The 15,486-nt window shown below is 52.3% G+C and overlaps 1 protein-coding gene across 1 annotated transcript in view; it reads right to left on the minus strand.

Annotated features, from left to right (window-relative positions):
* The window catches only part of Trpm2 (transient receptor potential cation channel subfamily M member 2), a 63,939-nt gene extending 61,326 nt beyond the window's left edge, over positions 1 to 2,613 (minus strand). The window contains exons 1-2 of the mRNA XM_045149998.1: positions 2,452 to 2,613; positions 1,662 to 1,750 (exon numbers count right to left, since the gene is read on the minus strand). Coding sequence (XP_045005933.1) covers positions 1,662 to 1,750; positions 2,452 to 2,613 — 251 coding nt within the window. The remainder of the gene's footprint in view (positions 1 to 1,661; positions 1,751 to 2,451) is intronic.
* Positions 2,614 to 15,486: the final 12,873 nt, after the last annotated feature.

The following is a 15,486-nucleotide window of genomic DNA, read 5'->3' on the forward strand; positions in this document are numbered from 1 at the left end:
TCACAGGCAGCCCTGAGCTGAGTCCAGCAGATTAGAGTGGCCACTGCTGCTCAGACCTGGTTGTGGTGGCCACACCCCTGACATGGGTTCAGTGGGGGTGGGGGGCTTTGCAGCAGCCATAGATCTCTGACTGGCCTGTGAGGACATTTTTTAACATGTGTATACGTGCACATACTGTGTGTGCAAATATCATGCATGCCCCTGTATATGTGAGTACACATATGTGTGGATGCACACATCTATGTGCATGTGTGTGGAGACCAGGAATCAATGTTGGCTGTCTTCCTCAGTCACTCACTCTCCACTTTATTTTTTTTAATATTTATTTATTTATTTGAGAGAGAGAGAAAGATAGACACATAGAGAGAATGGGTACACTGGAGCCTCCAGCCATTGCAAGCAAACTCCAGACTCATGAACTGCCTTGTGTATCTGGCTTTTTCTGGGTTCTTGGGAATGGAACCTGGGTCCTTTGGCTTTGCTGGCAAGTCCCTTAACTGCTAAGCCATCTCTCCAGCCCTCCAGTTTATTTCTTGAAAAAGTGTTTCTTTCAAGACCTAGAACTCAGTGATTCGGCTAGACTAGCTGGCCAGAGAGCCCTGGAGAGGCCTTGGCTCCACCTCCTCCATGCTGGGGTTACAGGCCTGTGTCACCACACCGGGCATTTTATGTGGGTTCTGAGGATCCAGGCTCAGGTCCTCATGCTTATATGGCAAGAATTTACCCACTGTGCCATTTTTCCAGCCCCCTGTGGACTTATCCTAAGGCCCTGAACTGAGTTCTTAGGGGACACCCAAACAGTCCGAACACATGAAGTCTGGCCATCACACGGAATCTGGGCGCCCCAGCGCAGCCACAGCAGGGCCCTTGCACTAGACAACAAGCCCTCCACCCAGCCGCCCCTTCTGCCAAGTAAGGAGTATAGCCTGTGCCCAAGGGGGTTCCTGGGATAGAGATATTTTCGGACTCTTGGCCTGACACAGACATAGGGGCGCCCCTACTGCACCTACAGAGGCCCCATGGGTAGGCCTGATGAAACGATCACACGGTACCAAAAGAAAGGAATCTGAGCCGGGCATGGTGGCGCACGCCTTTAACCCCAGCACTCGAGAGGCAGAGGTGGGAGGATCGCTGTGAGTCTGAGGCCAGTGTGAGAGTACATAGTGCATTCCAGGTCAGCCTGGGCTAGAGTGACTCCTTACCTCGAAAGAAAGGGGGGGGAGAAAGAAAGGAAGGAAGGAAGGAAGGAAGGAAGGAAGGAAGGAAGGAAGGAGGAAAAAAGAGGGAGGGAAGGAAGGAAGGAAGGGGGCTGGAGAGATGGCTAAGTGGTTAAGGTGTTTGTCTACAAAACCAAAGGATCCCAGTTCTACTCTCCAGGACCCATGTAAACCAGATGCACAAGGGGGTATAAGCTTCTGGAGTTTGTTTGCAGTGGCTGGAGACCCTGGTGAGCCCATTCTCTCTCTCTCTCTATCAAATAAATAAATAAATAAATTATATTTTTTAAAAGAGAGAAGGAAGGAAGGAAGGAAGGAAGGAAGGAAGGAAGGAAGGAAGGGAGGGAGGGAGGGAGGGAGGGAGGGAGGAAGGAAGGGAGGGAGGGAGGAAGAAAGAGAGAAAGAAAAGAATCTGAGACTTTAAACACAAGCCACACCACCTACCCAGCATCAGACAGTTTGGAACTTTCCACGAAATACATGCATTCCTTCTTCTTGATGTTTTCAGGGATCCATGCGCTGAGATTCTCTTGCTGATGGGAAAGAAGGTACAAGGACATCCTGAAGGCATCAACCACTTACCCACAACAGTGCATATCCAAAGCCTCCCTCAGTCACGGCACTGCTTCCTGACCAGCTTCCACAGAGGGACCCAACGCCACCCCAGAGGTGACAAGCACCCTTGCCAGGGCTCTGTGTGTGGACCGTGGTGCGATCCTTTCCACTCGGGCATACTTTGTTGTGAACACTCTGTGTTTATATGCCTGCGATGCCTTGTGCAGTGTAGAGAAAACATGGGACCTGATTTGGCCTTTAACAGTGGACGCCCTCCTGCCTTCCTGACACGGGCAACAGATGTTTAAGTGGCCTTTCAACACAGATGCATAAGGACTTTCAGCGACACTAGTCTGGGACCTGAAGTGATGCCCTTGCCTCCACCATGAGATTGAGGATATAGAATAATCCTTGTGCAACAGAGGAGAGGAGAGGGCTCTTCATCTGCTGGCAAGGACCTGGTGATTTCCCAAGCAGCCCGAGAAGTGGAAACAGCCGGGCAACATGTGGAGTGGGCAGTCTGGCCCCTGTTGCCTCCCTGGGCTCTCCTCTCCTACAGTGCATTTCTGGGCTGGCATCTCTGAAGTGCGCAGACTCTCCGCTCAGGTAGGAAATGTGCCCGCCCCATGGTCACTGGTGACTGCTCAGCCAGCCAGGCGCGGTGAAAACAGAAGCCTACCTTCTCGCTGCTGAAGGAGCAGAGCAGCCTCCTGCTCTTGCAAAGGTTGCTGTTGCTTCGCCGGAGATTAGGGAACATGCCCAGATCATCCACCCTTCTGGGATGCACTCCAAAGCCTTCCTCCTGCTCAAAGCCAGCTCTCCTTGGGTCCGAGGGCTCCATCCTCCTAGCTTCGCTCTTCAGGACAGTCTCCCTACAGGACAGTCTTTCTCCAGCTAGTGACACTGAGCGAGGCTGCTATAAACGCACCACGCGGAGTGAACGTGCTGAGACAGAACAGAAAGAGGAAGGAGGCTTGCTAGGAGACCCCCCCCCACTTCCTCAGATGGAACCCTGATCCGTTTCTCCTTTGTTAGTCTGCACATTTTCTCCAGCTTCGGTGCTCCATTACCTCGAAGAGCCCTGAGCACACATCCGGGAACACTTGGTGCCCACTCCTAATGGTCACGACCTCAAATCTCCATTCCCTGCCCACTCCCTGTGTGAGAACCCAGACCAGTGACAAAAGAGAAATCACCACAGTGGCCACCACATATCCGGGTGTGAACCCTGCAGTTCCTCATCTCGTGACCCCAGACATCAGCTCAGTTCTTTCATTTTCCAAAAGGAAACACCCCCACTGCCCACCAAGGAGGGTTTAGGAAGGATCCCAGGGCTCGATCCTGAGAAGCAAGCCACTCACGACATCTGGCTGCGTCTTCTCAAACCCTTCTTCCCTGGCTCTACTGAGGACACAGAAAGCTCCAAAGAAGAAACACACATACGTTCAGTCTGCACGGGTCTCACAGCCCCGAGGTTGTCCTCCTGGGCCGTCCAAGAAACCGCCCTTCACTTGATGTTCCAGCAGACATGAAGGAGGGGTCCCCAAGGGGCAACCACAAGTCAGACTGCCCTGAAGTGCTTCCTGCCTGCCACACCAAGGTCTCCAGAATAGTCTTTTGTTTGTTTTTCTTTCTTTCTTTCTTTCTTATTTTCAAGGTAGGGTCTCACCCTAGCTCAGGCTGACCTGGAATTCACTATGTAGTCTCAGGGTAGCCTTGAACTCACAGTGACCCTCCTACCTCTGCCTCCCGAGTGCTGGGATCAAAGGCATGTGCCAGCCATGCCCAGCCCTCTGCTTACTCTTTTTTTTTAATATAATTTTATTTTATTTATTTAAGAGAGAGCTAGAAAGAGGCAGAGAGAGAGAAAGAATGGACACACTAGGGCCTTCAGCCACTGTAAACAAATTCCAGATGCATGTGCCACCTTGTGCATCTGGCTTACAAGAGTCCTGGGGAATGGAATGTAGGTCCTTTGGCTTCACAGGCAAATGTCTTAACCGCTAAGCCATCTCTCCAGCCCCACTCTTGATCAACAACCACTCCCTGCCTTCTCCAGGGACCAAAGCTCGGCCCGGGCTCCTGGGGCAGAGCTGCAGCTGCTGGCTTTGGCAGGTATTCTCAGAGCCTCACTCTGCCTCCTCCTCCTCCGCAGACTCCTAGGCCTATGAGGACAGCTGCCCAGGACCCTGCTCAGCTGTGAGAACACAACGCCTGCATTTCCTCTGTGTGGTCCCGCTGTCCCCGCACGCTCAGCAGATCCTGCCTCCCAACCCACTGCAGAGGGAGGCGGAGGATCAAGAAATGAGCCTGGGTGACAGGAGAACGAAGGGGCCAGTCCAGAGGCCGGTGTGGAGGAACCTGGACTAGACACGGCTCCGCTAAGGACAGCCTGCTCTCCAGAGTGTCATAAATGCACTGGACTCACATGGGCAAGCACGCGTGCTGTGGATTTCCCAGGCAGGTGTCTGAATCCACACACTCACTTTCCAGACGCCCGCTGTCTCACCATAGATCTCCATGCCAGCTGCAAACCACCCTGGGACGTGGGTGCAACACCCTGCACCCACCCATTGCTGCCTTCGGGTTTCAGGATGGGGGCAGAAGGTTGCTGTGACCCTATTTTAGCCTACCTCCCTGCTCCTCCTCCTCTTCCAGAAGAGTAGATGGCAAAGGGGAAGGAGCCTGACACCCACGACTGACACCTGCCTTAGAAAGTACACATCTAGCCTTCTCTGGGGTTCTCCTAGCCACAAGAACATGGTCACATTCTTCACATCTCACCTTAATGAAGGTGCATGCGTGCGTGCGTGCGCGTACGTGTTTTAAGTTAGGGGCTCGCTTTAGCCCAGGCTGATCTGTAATGCACTATGTAGTCTCAGGGTGGCCTCAAACTCATGGTGATCCTCCTACCTCTGCCTCCCGAGTGCTGGGATCAAAGGCGTGTGGCACCACACCCAGCCTTAATAAAATTTTGGCCACCTTGACTTTATAGCTAAAGTTGTCCACAAGTCACTAGCGTGTGTGCGTGTGTCTGTGTGTGTTGAGGGCACTTTAAAGGTGAATGGGAGGCTGAAGAGACAGATGGGATTTAGCAGCACCAACACTTGGATACAGAACATACAACCTAACACTTATAAATGCCTGTGGCCCCGAGCACCTAGTTGGAACTTGAAAGTACACTGTTGGAGACAGCAGGCTGGACAAGCAGGAAATGACCCATGGTGGGGGGGTGCGGGATGAACCTCCAAATGTGGGCTTTGCATGCAGGTGCAAGGGCAGACTCCAGAAAAGAGCCCAAATATAGGGGGATCGGCGGCACGACAGCTCTCAAGCTGGGACCGGCTGAGAAACCCCCCACCCCCCACCCCGGTCAGCACTGAACACAGTGGCCAAACACAGTAGGACTCCAGGCGCAACTCGTCCGAGTTGGCACCGTGCTCAGACCCGTGGGACCTCACCAGGTCCCAGTCTGTACCTGGGCACCTCACCCATCCCGACCCACAAATTCACCGGGAAATAGGAGGGACTTTGCGCAGAGCCCTTGCTGGTGGCCGGGACACTAGGTACTGCAGTGCTCCGTCCCCTGCCTGCTCCCTGCTGGCGCCCCACACATCCTGGACACCAAGACCTAGAAAACACTTTGGAGACATCAAGGCATGGGGAAGGGACCCAGGAGCTGATGCATTATGTGCTCCTGTGAGAGTCCAGAATAAGAGCTGAAGATGGGCTGAGCCCTTCATCGACCCACCACCGCTCTGCGGGATTGGGACCGGATCGGGGAGCTGCGCCTCGTGGGCACTGACCGCTGCGGCTGACACCGCGATTGCGCCCTATGGTAGGTCCACATGCAGGCTGAGCCTGTACCCCGACTCTCAGACCCTGCACCTCCTTGCTCCCCTGCCCCAGGGCGCACCTTCCCTCCCTCCCCCCCCCCCCACCCGCTCCACCTAGGCCGAAGCTCCGGCAATAGCGCCCTGACCTGGCCTTGGCCCAAACCTCATTCCCGTGCCAAACCCGAGCCCGCGTCTTTGCGCCAGCGCCAGGGCACGTACCTGCTCCGAGGCCGGCGTGGCCCAGCTTCGCTCCCGCCGCCGCGCGGGGACCGAAGCCCGGGCCCCCCGCAGGGCCGCCCGCAGCCCGCCGCCGAGCGCGCGCCCTGGGCGCAGCCCGAGTGGACCCGCGGCGCGCTCTGCGTCACTCGGGCCGCGAGAGCGCGGCAGGGGGAACCCGAGGACTCACGCAACCCGGCAAAAAAGCCGGGTGTCTTGAGGCACCCCACCCTCGTGTCAGCCCTCTGGGGCACCTCGGAATAGATAACGCAAATGGATGGGGAGGGGACGTTTGCATGAGCAGCTGAAGAGCTTGAGGAGGGGGAGAGAGAGCCGGCAACCCCAGGTGAACCTGAGCCAGGGTGGGTCACTCCAGCGCCAGGGACTCACACGACCACCGACCGCTCCTTGAAAGTCCCTTGCGACCTCGTTAATACCAGGGGATCCCAAAGCCAGAAACCATTCCCAGGGAGCGAGGCTGGACTTCAAAACTGGGGCACCCTCAGCCTGTCCCTCCCCACGCCCCCCAACCCCCCGGTGCGTCGTACCAGGCGGCAGGGCGAGCCGGAAGAAACCACCTCGGAGCCTGTCTGCAGCGAGGGACGGGGCTGCGCGGACTCCCGGGAAGGGGGCCGCAGTTTCCCACCCGGCCAGATCACCAACTACCACTCTGCCTCACCAAGTCACATCCACCCTCTCCTCCAGCCCAGCAGGAGTGCCCTGCGGAACGTCTAAGCCGCTGGCCCCAGTGCCAGGGAAGCTAAAGAGGCCCCCGGGACCTGGGCGGTGGGGAAGATCTCACCAGTAAGCCTTCATCCCTTGGGTGCATAATCCCCTATCCCCTCCCCCCACCACCGCCATCCCCGCTCTCCCTCCGCCCCCCCCCCTCCCAACAACACAGACCCCTGGCGAGGGCCTGTACTCTGCAGCTACCCCAAGCCCCCAGGTGAGCCTGTCCACTTGGCCGGTGGCTAGTAAGCGATGCCCACCCTCTCCCCACGCAGCCAGTCACACGCGATGGAGCCCTGAGAAAGACGTCACCACTTGCCTGGAGCAGTATTTTACAACGTCTTCAAGACACCTTAGTAGGGTCTGAGGGGATGGCTGGTGGGTAAAAGGTTTGTGGAGCCATTATAAGAACCTTATTTTGCATCCCCAGCACATAACATGCCAGGACTTCTGGAGTTTACCAACTAACTAGTCTAGTCGAATCCATGAGCCCCGGGTTCAGTGAGACACCCATGTCTTTTTTGTTTTGTTTTGTTTGTTTTTCGAGTAGAGTCTCGCTCTAGTCCAGGCTGACCCGGAAATCGCTATGTAATCTCAGAGTGGCCTCAAACTCAATGCGATCCTCCTACCTCTGCCTCCCGAGTGCTGGGATTAAAGGCGTGCACCACCACACCCAGCTCAGACTCACGTCGTTTTAATAATAAGGTGGAGAGTAACTAAGAAAGACACCATAGGTCAGCCTCTGGCCTTCACACACCAGCACACCCATACGCAGATGCACAGGAGACATGTTGATGGCATCACATGTGACTGGAGTTTCTCTTCCAAAGCAGTGGGCGCTATGTATGGGTCACAGAATGGGCTTCTGTTCTGAATGCCATAACGCTGCCCTTCTGGGCTGCATGCTACAGGAGCACCCAGACCTCCCTCCTGTCCACTGCTGTGTTCCCAGGGTCTGGCAACTAGGGCTCACTGAGTGGCAGGGTATAGGGCAAGCTGACAGCAACTAGAAGAGGTGCTGGGAGCCAGGGTAAGAGGTAAGGAAGCAGAGACCCACCCGTGTCTGCTGAACCCCAGTCCATGCCCCTTCCCTGAGCCATCTCATTAACCAAAACCACTGTGGGCAGTTAATATTTCATAAGACAGTAATAGCCGCAGAGCCAGCTGATGGACAGACTGGCTTCTGTTTCCAAGTAACCCGGGGCCTCTGTGGGATCATCATCTAAGGTAAAGTGGTGGATGAGGCAAGTGTCTGTGCTGTGTCGCCCTCAGTGGTTCCTTCCCTGCTGGAGAAGAACCACAGGTTTACAAGAAGGCCACAACCCATTTGTCAGGATGCTATCGCAATGGCAATTATGAAACATATGCCCATAAAAATGAAGAGGCATTGGCCATAAAATGAGAATGCAGCATGTGCTGATCTCGACAGAGAGTCGCCTCAAGTTCAGACGAAAGAAATATGCAGCACAAAGAGTTTTTCACAGCATGGACATTATGCCCAACATTAAAAGGCCCTTGCTCTGAACAAGAACACCGCAACTGGTGAAAAACATGCTGATCTAATGGCTCGGTGTGAACACACTCGGGTCATGAATGTGCAAAAGAGCAAGGAAGCAAGAATGTAGGTCCTGAGAGATAGAAGAGGAAGGAGGAAGGTCTGAGCCCAGAGCACACAGCTCACTTTGTACATATGTGTGTGTGTGTGTGTGTGTGTGTGTATGTATGTATATGTGTATATATATATATATTTTTTTTTTAACTTGTGATTAGGTTTTTAGTACCAGCAAGAATTCTCTCCCAGAGAACTGGTATTAAGTCCAATCTGAGAGCAATTTTTTAATTTTTTTTTCTTTTTCAAGGTAGGGTCTCACTCTAGCCCAGGGTGACCTGGAATTCACTATGAAGTCTCAGGGTGGCCTTGAACTCACGGCGATCCTCCTACCTCTGCCTCCCAAGTGCTGGGATTAAAGGCGTGCACTACCACGCCGGCGGTTTTAAATTTTATTTTTATTTATTTGACAGAGAAAGTGGGAGGAAGGGAGGAAGAGAGAGGGAATGGGTGCACCAGGGCCTCCAGCCACTGCAAACGAACTCCAGATGCATGCGCCCCCTTGTGCATCTGGCTAACGTGGGTCCTGGGGAATCGAACCTGGGTCCTTTGGCTTTGTAGGCAAATACCTTAACCACTAAGCCATGCCCCAGCCCAGCAATTGGTTTTAAAAGAGCATTTAGGGGCTGGAAGGATGGCTTAGCAGTTAAGACGCTTGCCTGCAAAGCCAAAGTCCCCAGGTTCGATTCTCCAGGACTTGTGTGAGCTAGATGCACAGGGTACCACATGCAACTGGAGTTCATTTGCAATGGCTGGAGGCCTTGGCACACTCATTCTATCTCCCTCTTTCTCTCTCTCTCTCTCTCAAATAAATAGGTAAATAATTATTTAAAAGTGCATTTAGCCGGGCGTTGTGGCACACGCCTTTAATCCCAGCACTCGGGAGGCAGAGGTAGGAGGATCGCTGTGAGTTCGAGGCCACCCTGAGACTACATAGTGAATTCCAGGTCAGCCTGAGCCAGAGTGAGACCCTACCTCAAAATAATAATAATAATAATAATAATAATAATAATAATAATAAGTGCATTTAAAGCTGGGCGTGGTGGCGTATGCCTTTAATCCCAGCACTCGGGAGGCAGAGGTAAGAGGATTGCTGTGAGTTTGAGGCCACCCTGAGACTCCATAGTGAATTCCAGGTCAGCCTCAAAAAAAACAAAAATAAAATAAAATAAAATAAAAGTGCATTTAGTCTCTGCTCCTTTCTCTTGGATCAGACTGTTCTCCTTCACACCACTGTCAATCCTTGTTTTTCTTCATTACTAGAGTGAACAGGTCATCTGAATTCCAAAACCTCTCATAAAGGGACTGCTCCTGGGATGGGGCTATGATTCACTTGACAGAGCGCTTGCCTAGCATGCATGAGGTTTAGTCCCCAGCACCACAGAAAACTCGACATGGTGATGCAAGCCTGTAAATCCAGCACTAGGGAGGACTAGACATTTAAGGTCATCCTCAACTATATATCAAGTTCCAGGGCAGCCTGGGCTGCACATGACCCTGTCTCAAAGACAACTAAAACTTAAAGGTTAAGTGGGGATGAAAGGTACCACAGGAGGTGTGAACACACAAGCCGGCTGGGCATGGTGGCACATACCTTTAATCCCAACGCTTGGGAGGCAGAGGTAGGAAGCCATCTGGGACTACAGAGTGAGTGCCAGGTCAGTCTGGGCTAGAGTGAGATCATACCTTTAAAAAAAAAGGTAGGGGCTGGAGAGATGGCTTAGCAGTTAAGGCACTTGTCTGTGAAGCCTAAGGACCCAAGTTCTATTCTCCAGGTCCCACGTAGGCCAGATACACAAGGGGGCGCACGCATCTGGAGTTTGTTTGCGGTGGCTGGAGGCCCTGGTGCACCCATTCTCTCTCTCTCTCTTTCCCTCTTTCCCTCTCTGAAATACGTAAATAAAAATAAAATATTAAAAAGAAAGAGTGAGAGAGTGAATGAATGGGTGCACCAGGGCCTCTTGCCATTGCAAACAAACTCCAGATGCATGTACCACTTTGTGTATCTGGTTTAGATGGGTACTGGGGAATCAAACCCAGGTGGTTAGGCTTTGTAGACAAGTGCCTTAACCACTGAGCCATCTCTTCAGCCACCCCCCGTTTTTTTTTTGGTTTTCTGAGGTAGGGTCTCACTCTAGCTCAGGCTGATCTGAAATTCACTATGGAGTCTCAGGGTGGCCTCGAGCTTACGGCGATCCTCCTACCTCCTGCCTCCCGAGTGCTAGGACTAAAGGCGTGCGCCACCACGCCCGGCTCCCTTTCTTTTTTTAATGTGTTTATTTGTTTCATTTATTTGACAGAGGGTGGGGGAAGAGAAATGAAAGAAAGAATGGAAAATTGATAATGTTCAAAGTCAACTAAAAGCAAGTGAAAAGGGGGGCATTATTTAGATTTTCCCCTCAGTGGAGTGTCATGAATCACTGAGGCTTTCCTGGAAGGGTTTTGGATGCCGGCATAATAAGCAATCTCCAAGGCCCCGGGGTGAGCACAGTTCTGGGGTTGAGGAACAAGAGGAAGTCCACAGTGACTGGCAGAATCAACCAGGAAGTTGTGATAAGAGATGAGGTCAAGTCAGGGCCTAGAGGCCTGTGATGTGAGTCCTCTGTTGGATAGATAACTGTCCTCCCTGTGGCTTGATAGCACCTCACAAGATACCTAAGCTGGCCCCCAAATCACTGCCAGGTGTCTCCTGTGGGAGATCTTGCCCTGCAGAGCCCCTGTGTGGACTCTGGAGCAGGGGATTGCACGGGTGACCATGAACTTGTGTCTCAAGGTCAGGTCCTCAGCACCCAGCCATAGGACCAAAACATCGCTAGCCAGTTCAAACCACACGGGGAGGAGTGTCTAGCCAGAAAAGAGTCCCAGTGTCAGGTTCCCCCACAAGCAAGCTCTGAGGTTTGGTCTGGGGCCCCCCATGCCGCCCCTTGTAGAGAAGAAGGAGTTGGGAGGGGAGGAAGGGACCACACTGTAATGTTGAGAGCCCCCCACCCAAAAGAGGCCTCTGAGGCCAAAGCCTTCGTGACTTTCCCACCTTGAGGCCTTTGACCTGGCTAAGTGTTCATCCTGTCATCACCCAGCGACTGGTCTAGAGTGTGACCTGGAGCAACCTGTGCCTTGATTTTAGAGCAAGTCAGGAAGGGTGGGAGCCATCAAGAGGCATCGAGCAGGCAGCTGGGAGACCCACACCCTGTCCTGAAGTCAGCCCACCTGCGCACACCATGGCACACGCCGGGACCGTCTTCGCGTTTGGCTGTGGCATCGCATGTTGCCTTTCCCGCTCCTGCGCCCTTCCCCCCCACCCCCAGCTGCTCTGTGCGCACATGCAGTGTCCTGGAAGGGAGAAGGGAAGGGGACCCCGGGTTCTGTGCAGCTATTTACTCCAAACTGAAACCTTCCCCCCTCAAGGGAGGAGTTAGGCTCATAATACTCACAAAGCTAAAGGAAAACACTCAAAAATCCAAAAAGTACTGAGACACCCAGGTCCCTCCTTGGGGTTATGTAAGCACAAAGCACTGCTGAGGGGAGACGGGCGCTTTTGGGGGTCGTCAGTGTCACAGCTGCCCGAGTCACCCGCACTCCATAAGCAAGCCTTGCACCCCGGGCTGGAGACCAGTGTGAGTGGGCCAATGCCCAACCCAAGGACCACGCTGAGTGACAGTGGGGTACGGTCATTCTTGAGGCCACCACTTTGGCCTCTCAGGCATGGAAGCCAGTATTTCAGTGTTAGCTTGAGTAAGTTGGGATAACTTTTCTGCCTGTGCCAGGGTTCTTGGGGGGGAACCCTTCGGAGTGTTATGAAATAAGACATTTGTTATGGGAATCAATCTTGACCCAATCATGGCAGGGAAGAGAAGTGGAAATCCAAAAGTAGAAGTTGGAGAATTCAAGAAAGTCCCTGGGCAGCCCTCCAAGGCAGACGGGTACATACTTGCAAGGACACGGGGAGCCAGGCGTGCCCTGTTTTGGGGGCTTGGGAAGAAGTCTGGGGAGGTTTCTGCTCTGAGTTTGCAGCAAGAGATGACAAAGTTTGCACTGTTACTGGGGCAGGGGGATGGAGTCAGCTGTGAGGGGGGACAGCTGACTGCAAAGACACTCCGTGTCTCCCTATTTCTAACCACAATGACCTTCCCGTGTGGCAATAACTACTGCTCCTCCACAGTCCAGACCTCAGCCACGTTCGTTCCTCTTTGGGTAAGTCTAGCCCAGACTTGTGTGGAGAAGGGAGTTCCGGGAATGAAGCTGAGCCCCAGCACCGCACCCCAAAACCATGCACTTAGAATCTTCACAAACTTCGCTTGAACACACCAGGCCTTTCCCTAACCAGATATGGCAAAGTCTCTAGAGGCAGCGGGGCTACAGAACTCATGAGCAGGCTACCTCCTCCTACCCGTCCCCCTGAACCACAGGTACCCCACAAAGCAATGCCTCTGCAATGCAAGTGCTTCCTGCCAGGCTGCCCAGGGATACAGTGGTCCTATCGTAGCTCCCCATGACTGCTGAGAGCAAGGAAACCCACAAGCCCTGAGAAGCGAGGTCCTCCTCCGCTCCAGTCAGATCTCCCAAGGCTCCACCTCCGAAGCAGGGCCTCTTCCCTCAGCCCCATCCAGGAACAGCCCTCTTGCAGGCAGGCCTCATCTTGCGCAGCTCTCAGCTATTAAAGCTGCAGAATGGGGGCTGGGGAAATGGCTTAGCGTTTAAGGGGTTTGCCTGAAAAGCCTAAGGATCCAGGTTCAATTCCCCAGGACCCACAGAAGCCAGTCTGGAGTTCGTTTGCTGTGGCTAGAGGCCCTGGCATGACCTTTCTCTCTTTCTCTATATCTGCCCCTCTCTCTCTCTCTCTCCCTCTCTCCCTCCCTCGCTCAAATAAATATATAAAATATTTTAAATATATTTTATTTATTTATTTATTTTACAGAGAAAGAGGAAAAGAGAGAATGGGAATGCCAGGGCCTCCAACCACTGCAAATGAACTCCAGACACATGCACCCCCTTGTGCATCTGGCTAACGTGGGTCCTGTGGAATCGAAGCTAGGTCCTTTGGCTTTGCAGGCAAACACCTTAACTGCTAAGCCATCCCTCCAGCCCTAAAAAAACAGTATTTTAAAGCTAGGCATGGTGGTGCACATCTTTAATCCCAGTACTTGGGAGGCAGAGGTAGGAGGATTGCTGTGAATTCGAGGCCACCCTGAGACTGCATAGTGAATTCCAGGTCAGCCTATTCCTGGAAGTTTTGCTACATGCAACTGGTCCGCAGAGCACATGCAAAATAGCACTTTGTTTGCCCTTCAGTCATTGTAGGCTTCCAAAACGGAATCATCTTCTCCTAGCCTGACTCCTGAGGCCCTAACTGGCACCAAAGACTGCCCCTAGGTCCATTAGCCACTTGAGAGCTCTAAGCAGTTCAGCAACACTCACCATGAACTTGCCTTCCTTCACCAAAATCAAGTGGACAGTTCTCTGTAACCTAGGGAGATTCACATGTCATTTCTTTGAAACAACTCACTCAGGCATCAGAGACTGGGGTAAGAATCTGATATATAAAGTCCTCACAATACCCCAGGGTGCAACAAAATAGATCACAGGGGTCAATACTCACAAAACAGAAATAGCTATTAAGTTACTGTGAGAATGTCCTTCACTTCTCAAAATTCCCTCTATTGATTTTAGGATCATGGCTGGGTTGAACTGAATGGGCAGATTACATAGCAAAGTTGTCACTACTGGCTGAATCGCCATCCTTTGTCATGCTATAAGTCCCTGGTACAGACAGAACCTCCAGCAATCTCAGTTGGGAACATCAGCCCGATATCCTATAAGGGCAACCTTTGACTTCTGTTAAAAGAAAAAAAGAAGCCAGGTGTGGTGGTGCACGCTTTTAATCCCAGCACTTAGGAGGCAGAGGTAGGAGGATCGCTGAGAGTTCAAGGCCACTCTGGGACCACATAGTGAATTCCAGGTCAGCCTGGGCTAGAGTGAAACCCTACCTCGAAAAACCAAAAAGAAAGAAAGAAAGGAATAAAGGAAGGAAGGAAGAAAGGGAGGGAGGGAGGGAGAAAGATAGATAGATGGATAGATAGATCCTTCACTTGCTACAGTGGCAAGGATGACTTTACTCAAGGCTGTTGCAATAAAGAAGAAATAACACTATATACATGACTAATAAAAAAAAAAGAAAGAAATACTGGACTCCAAACACAGGGACAAGTGGGGATTGACAGTCAAGAAGCAGGGAGGGTCAGTCGGCAGCAAATCACTAAGAGGAGACATCAGGGAAGGGGAATTCTGGCTAATCTGACTTAATGGGTTCGTGGTAAAGGCAGGTCAGGGCATTAAGATCAGGATACAAGGCACTTCAAGAGGTAGGGAAGGTGGTCATACACAGTGAGTGGATGTCCCATTCTGCTAAGGGTGAGCTAATCAGGTCTGACGGAAAGAGGGTTTAGATGAGTCTAACTAAAGCTTACTCAAGGAGAGTCTGTCACCTCCAATGGGCCCGAGATCCTAAATGTCTTACCTGTAGCCCAGGTAAGGATACTGAATTTGTCAACCTAAAAAGAAACCGAGAGCCACACTCTCCACAACAGTTTATTTGTGATTCGCTGGGGGGCAGGCTGACAGACCACAGGCATGTTCCTGGGGTTAGGACAAAAGGAAGACTTTTGTGCATGTGTGAGTGGATGTTTATGCTTGTACATGTGTTTATGGGTGCAGGTGCACAGGTGTGGAGGCCAGAGGACAACCTTAGATGTTATTCCTCAGACACCATCCACCTCCAGTCTCTCCCTGACCTGTAACTGTCCAGCTAGGTCCAGAGCTCTGCCTGTTTCTGCCCCTCCAACGCTGGTATTACACGTGGAAAGCCAACACTTTAGCTTTATTTTTAATTAATTAATTAATTAATTAATTTATTTATTTATTTTTACTTCTTAGAGGGAGAATGAGTGCATCAGGCCTCCAGCTACTGCAAACGGACTCCCCATATGCATCTGGCTTACGTGGGTTCTGGGGGGGCTCGAACCTGGGTCCTTAGTCTTCGCAGGTAAGTGCCTTAACTGCCAAGCCATCTCTCCAGGCCCAATTTGGCTTTTTAATATAATGTCTAGGGATCTAACCCAGGCCCTCATGCCTGTGGCAAGTACTTTCACTCACTTCCCTATTTTCCCAGTCTTTAAAGACAAAGTTCGGGTAAGCTGTTTATTGTGGGGGAGGGGGTTGGGCCACCCCACCAGCAGCTTGTTTGTAACGCAAATCCCTGGCTATAGACTGGCACAGGCGTGGGCGAGGCTGCACCGGTGGCTACGGCCCGCACAGGGTGCGAGCATCC

The sequence above is a fragment of the Jaculus jaculus genome, chromosome 5, assembly GCF_020740685.1.
Source record: "Jaculus jaculus isolate mJacJac1 chromosome 5, mJacJac1.mat.Y.cur, whole genome shotgun sequence".
Classification (NCBI taxonomy): Eukaryota; Metazoa; Chordata; class Mammalia; order Rodentia; family Dipodidae; genus Jaculus; species Jaculus jaculus.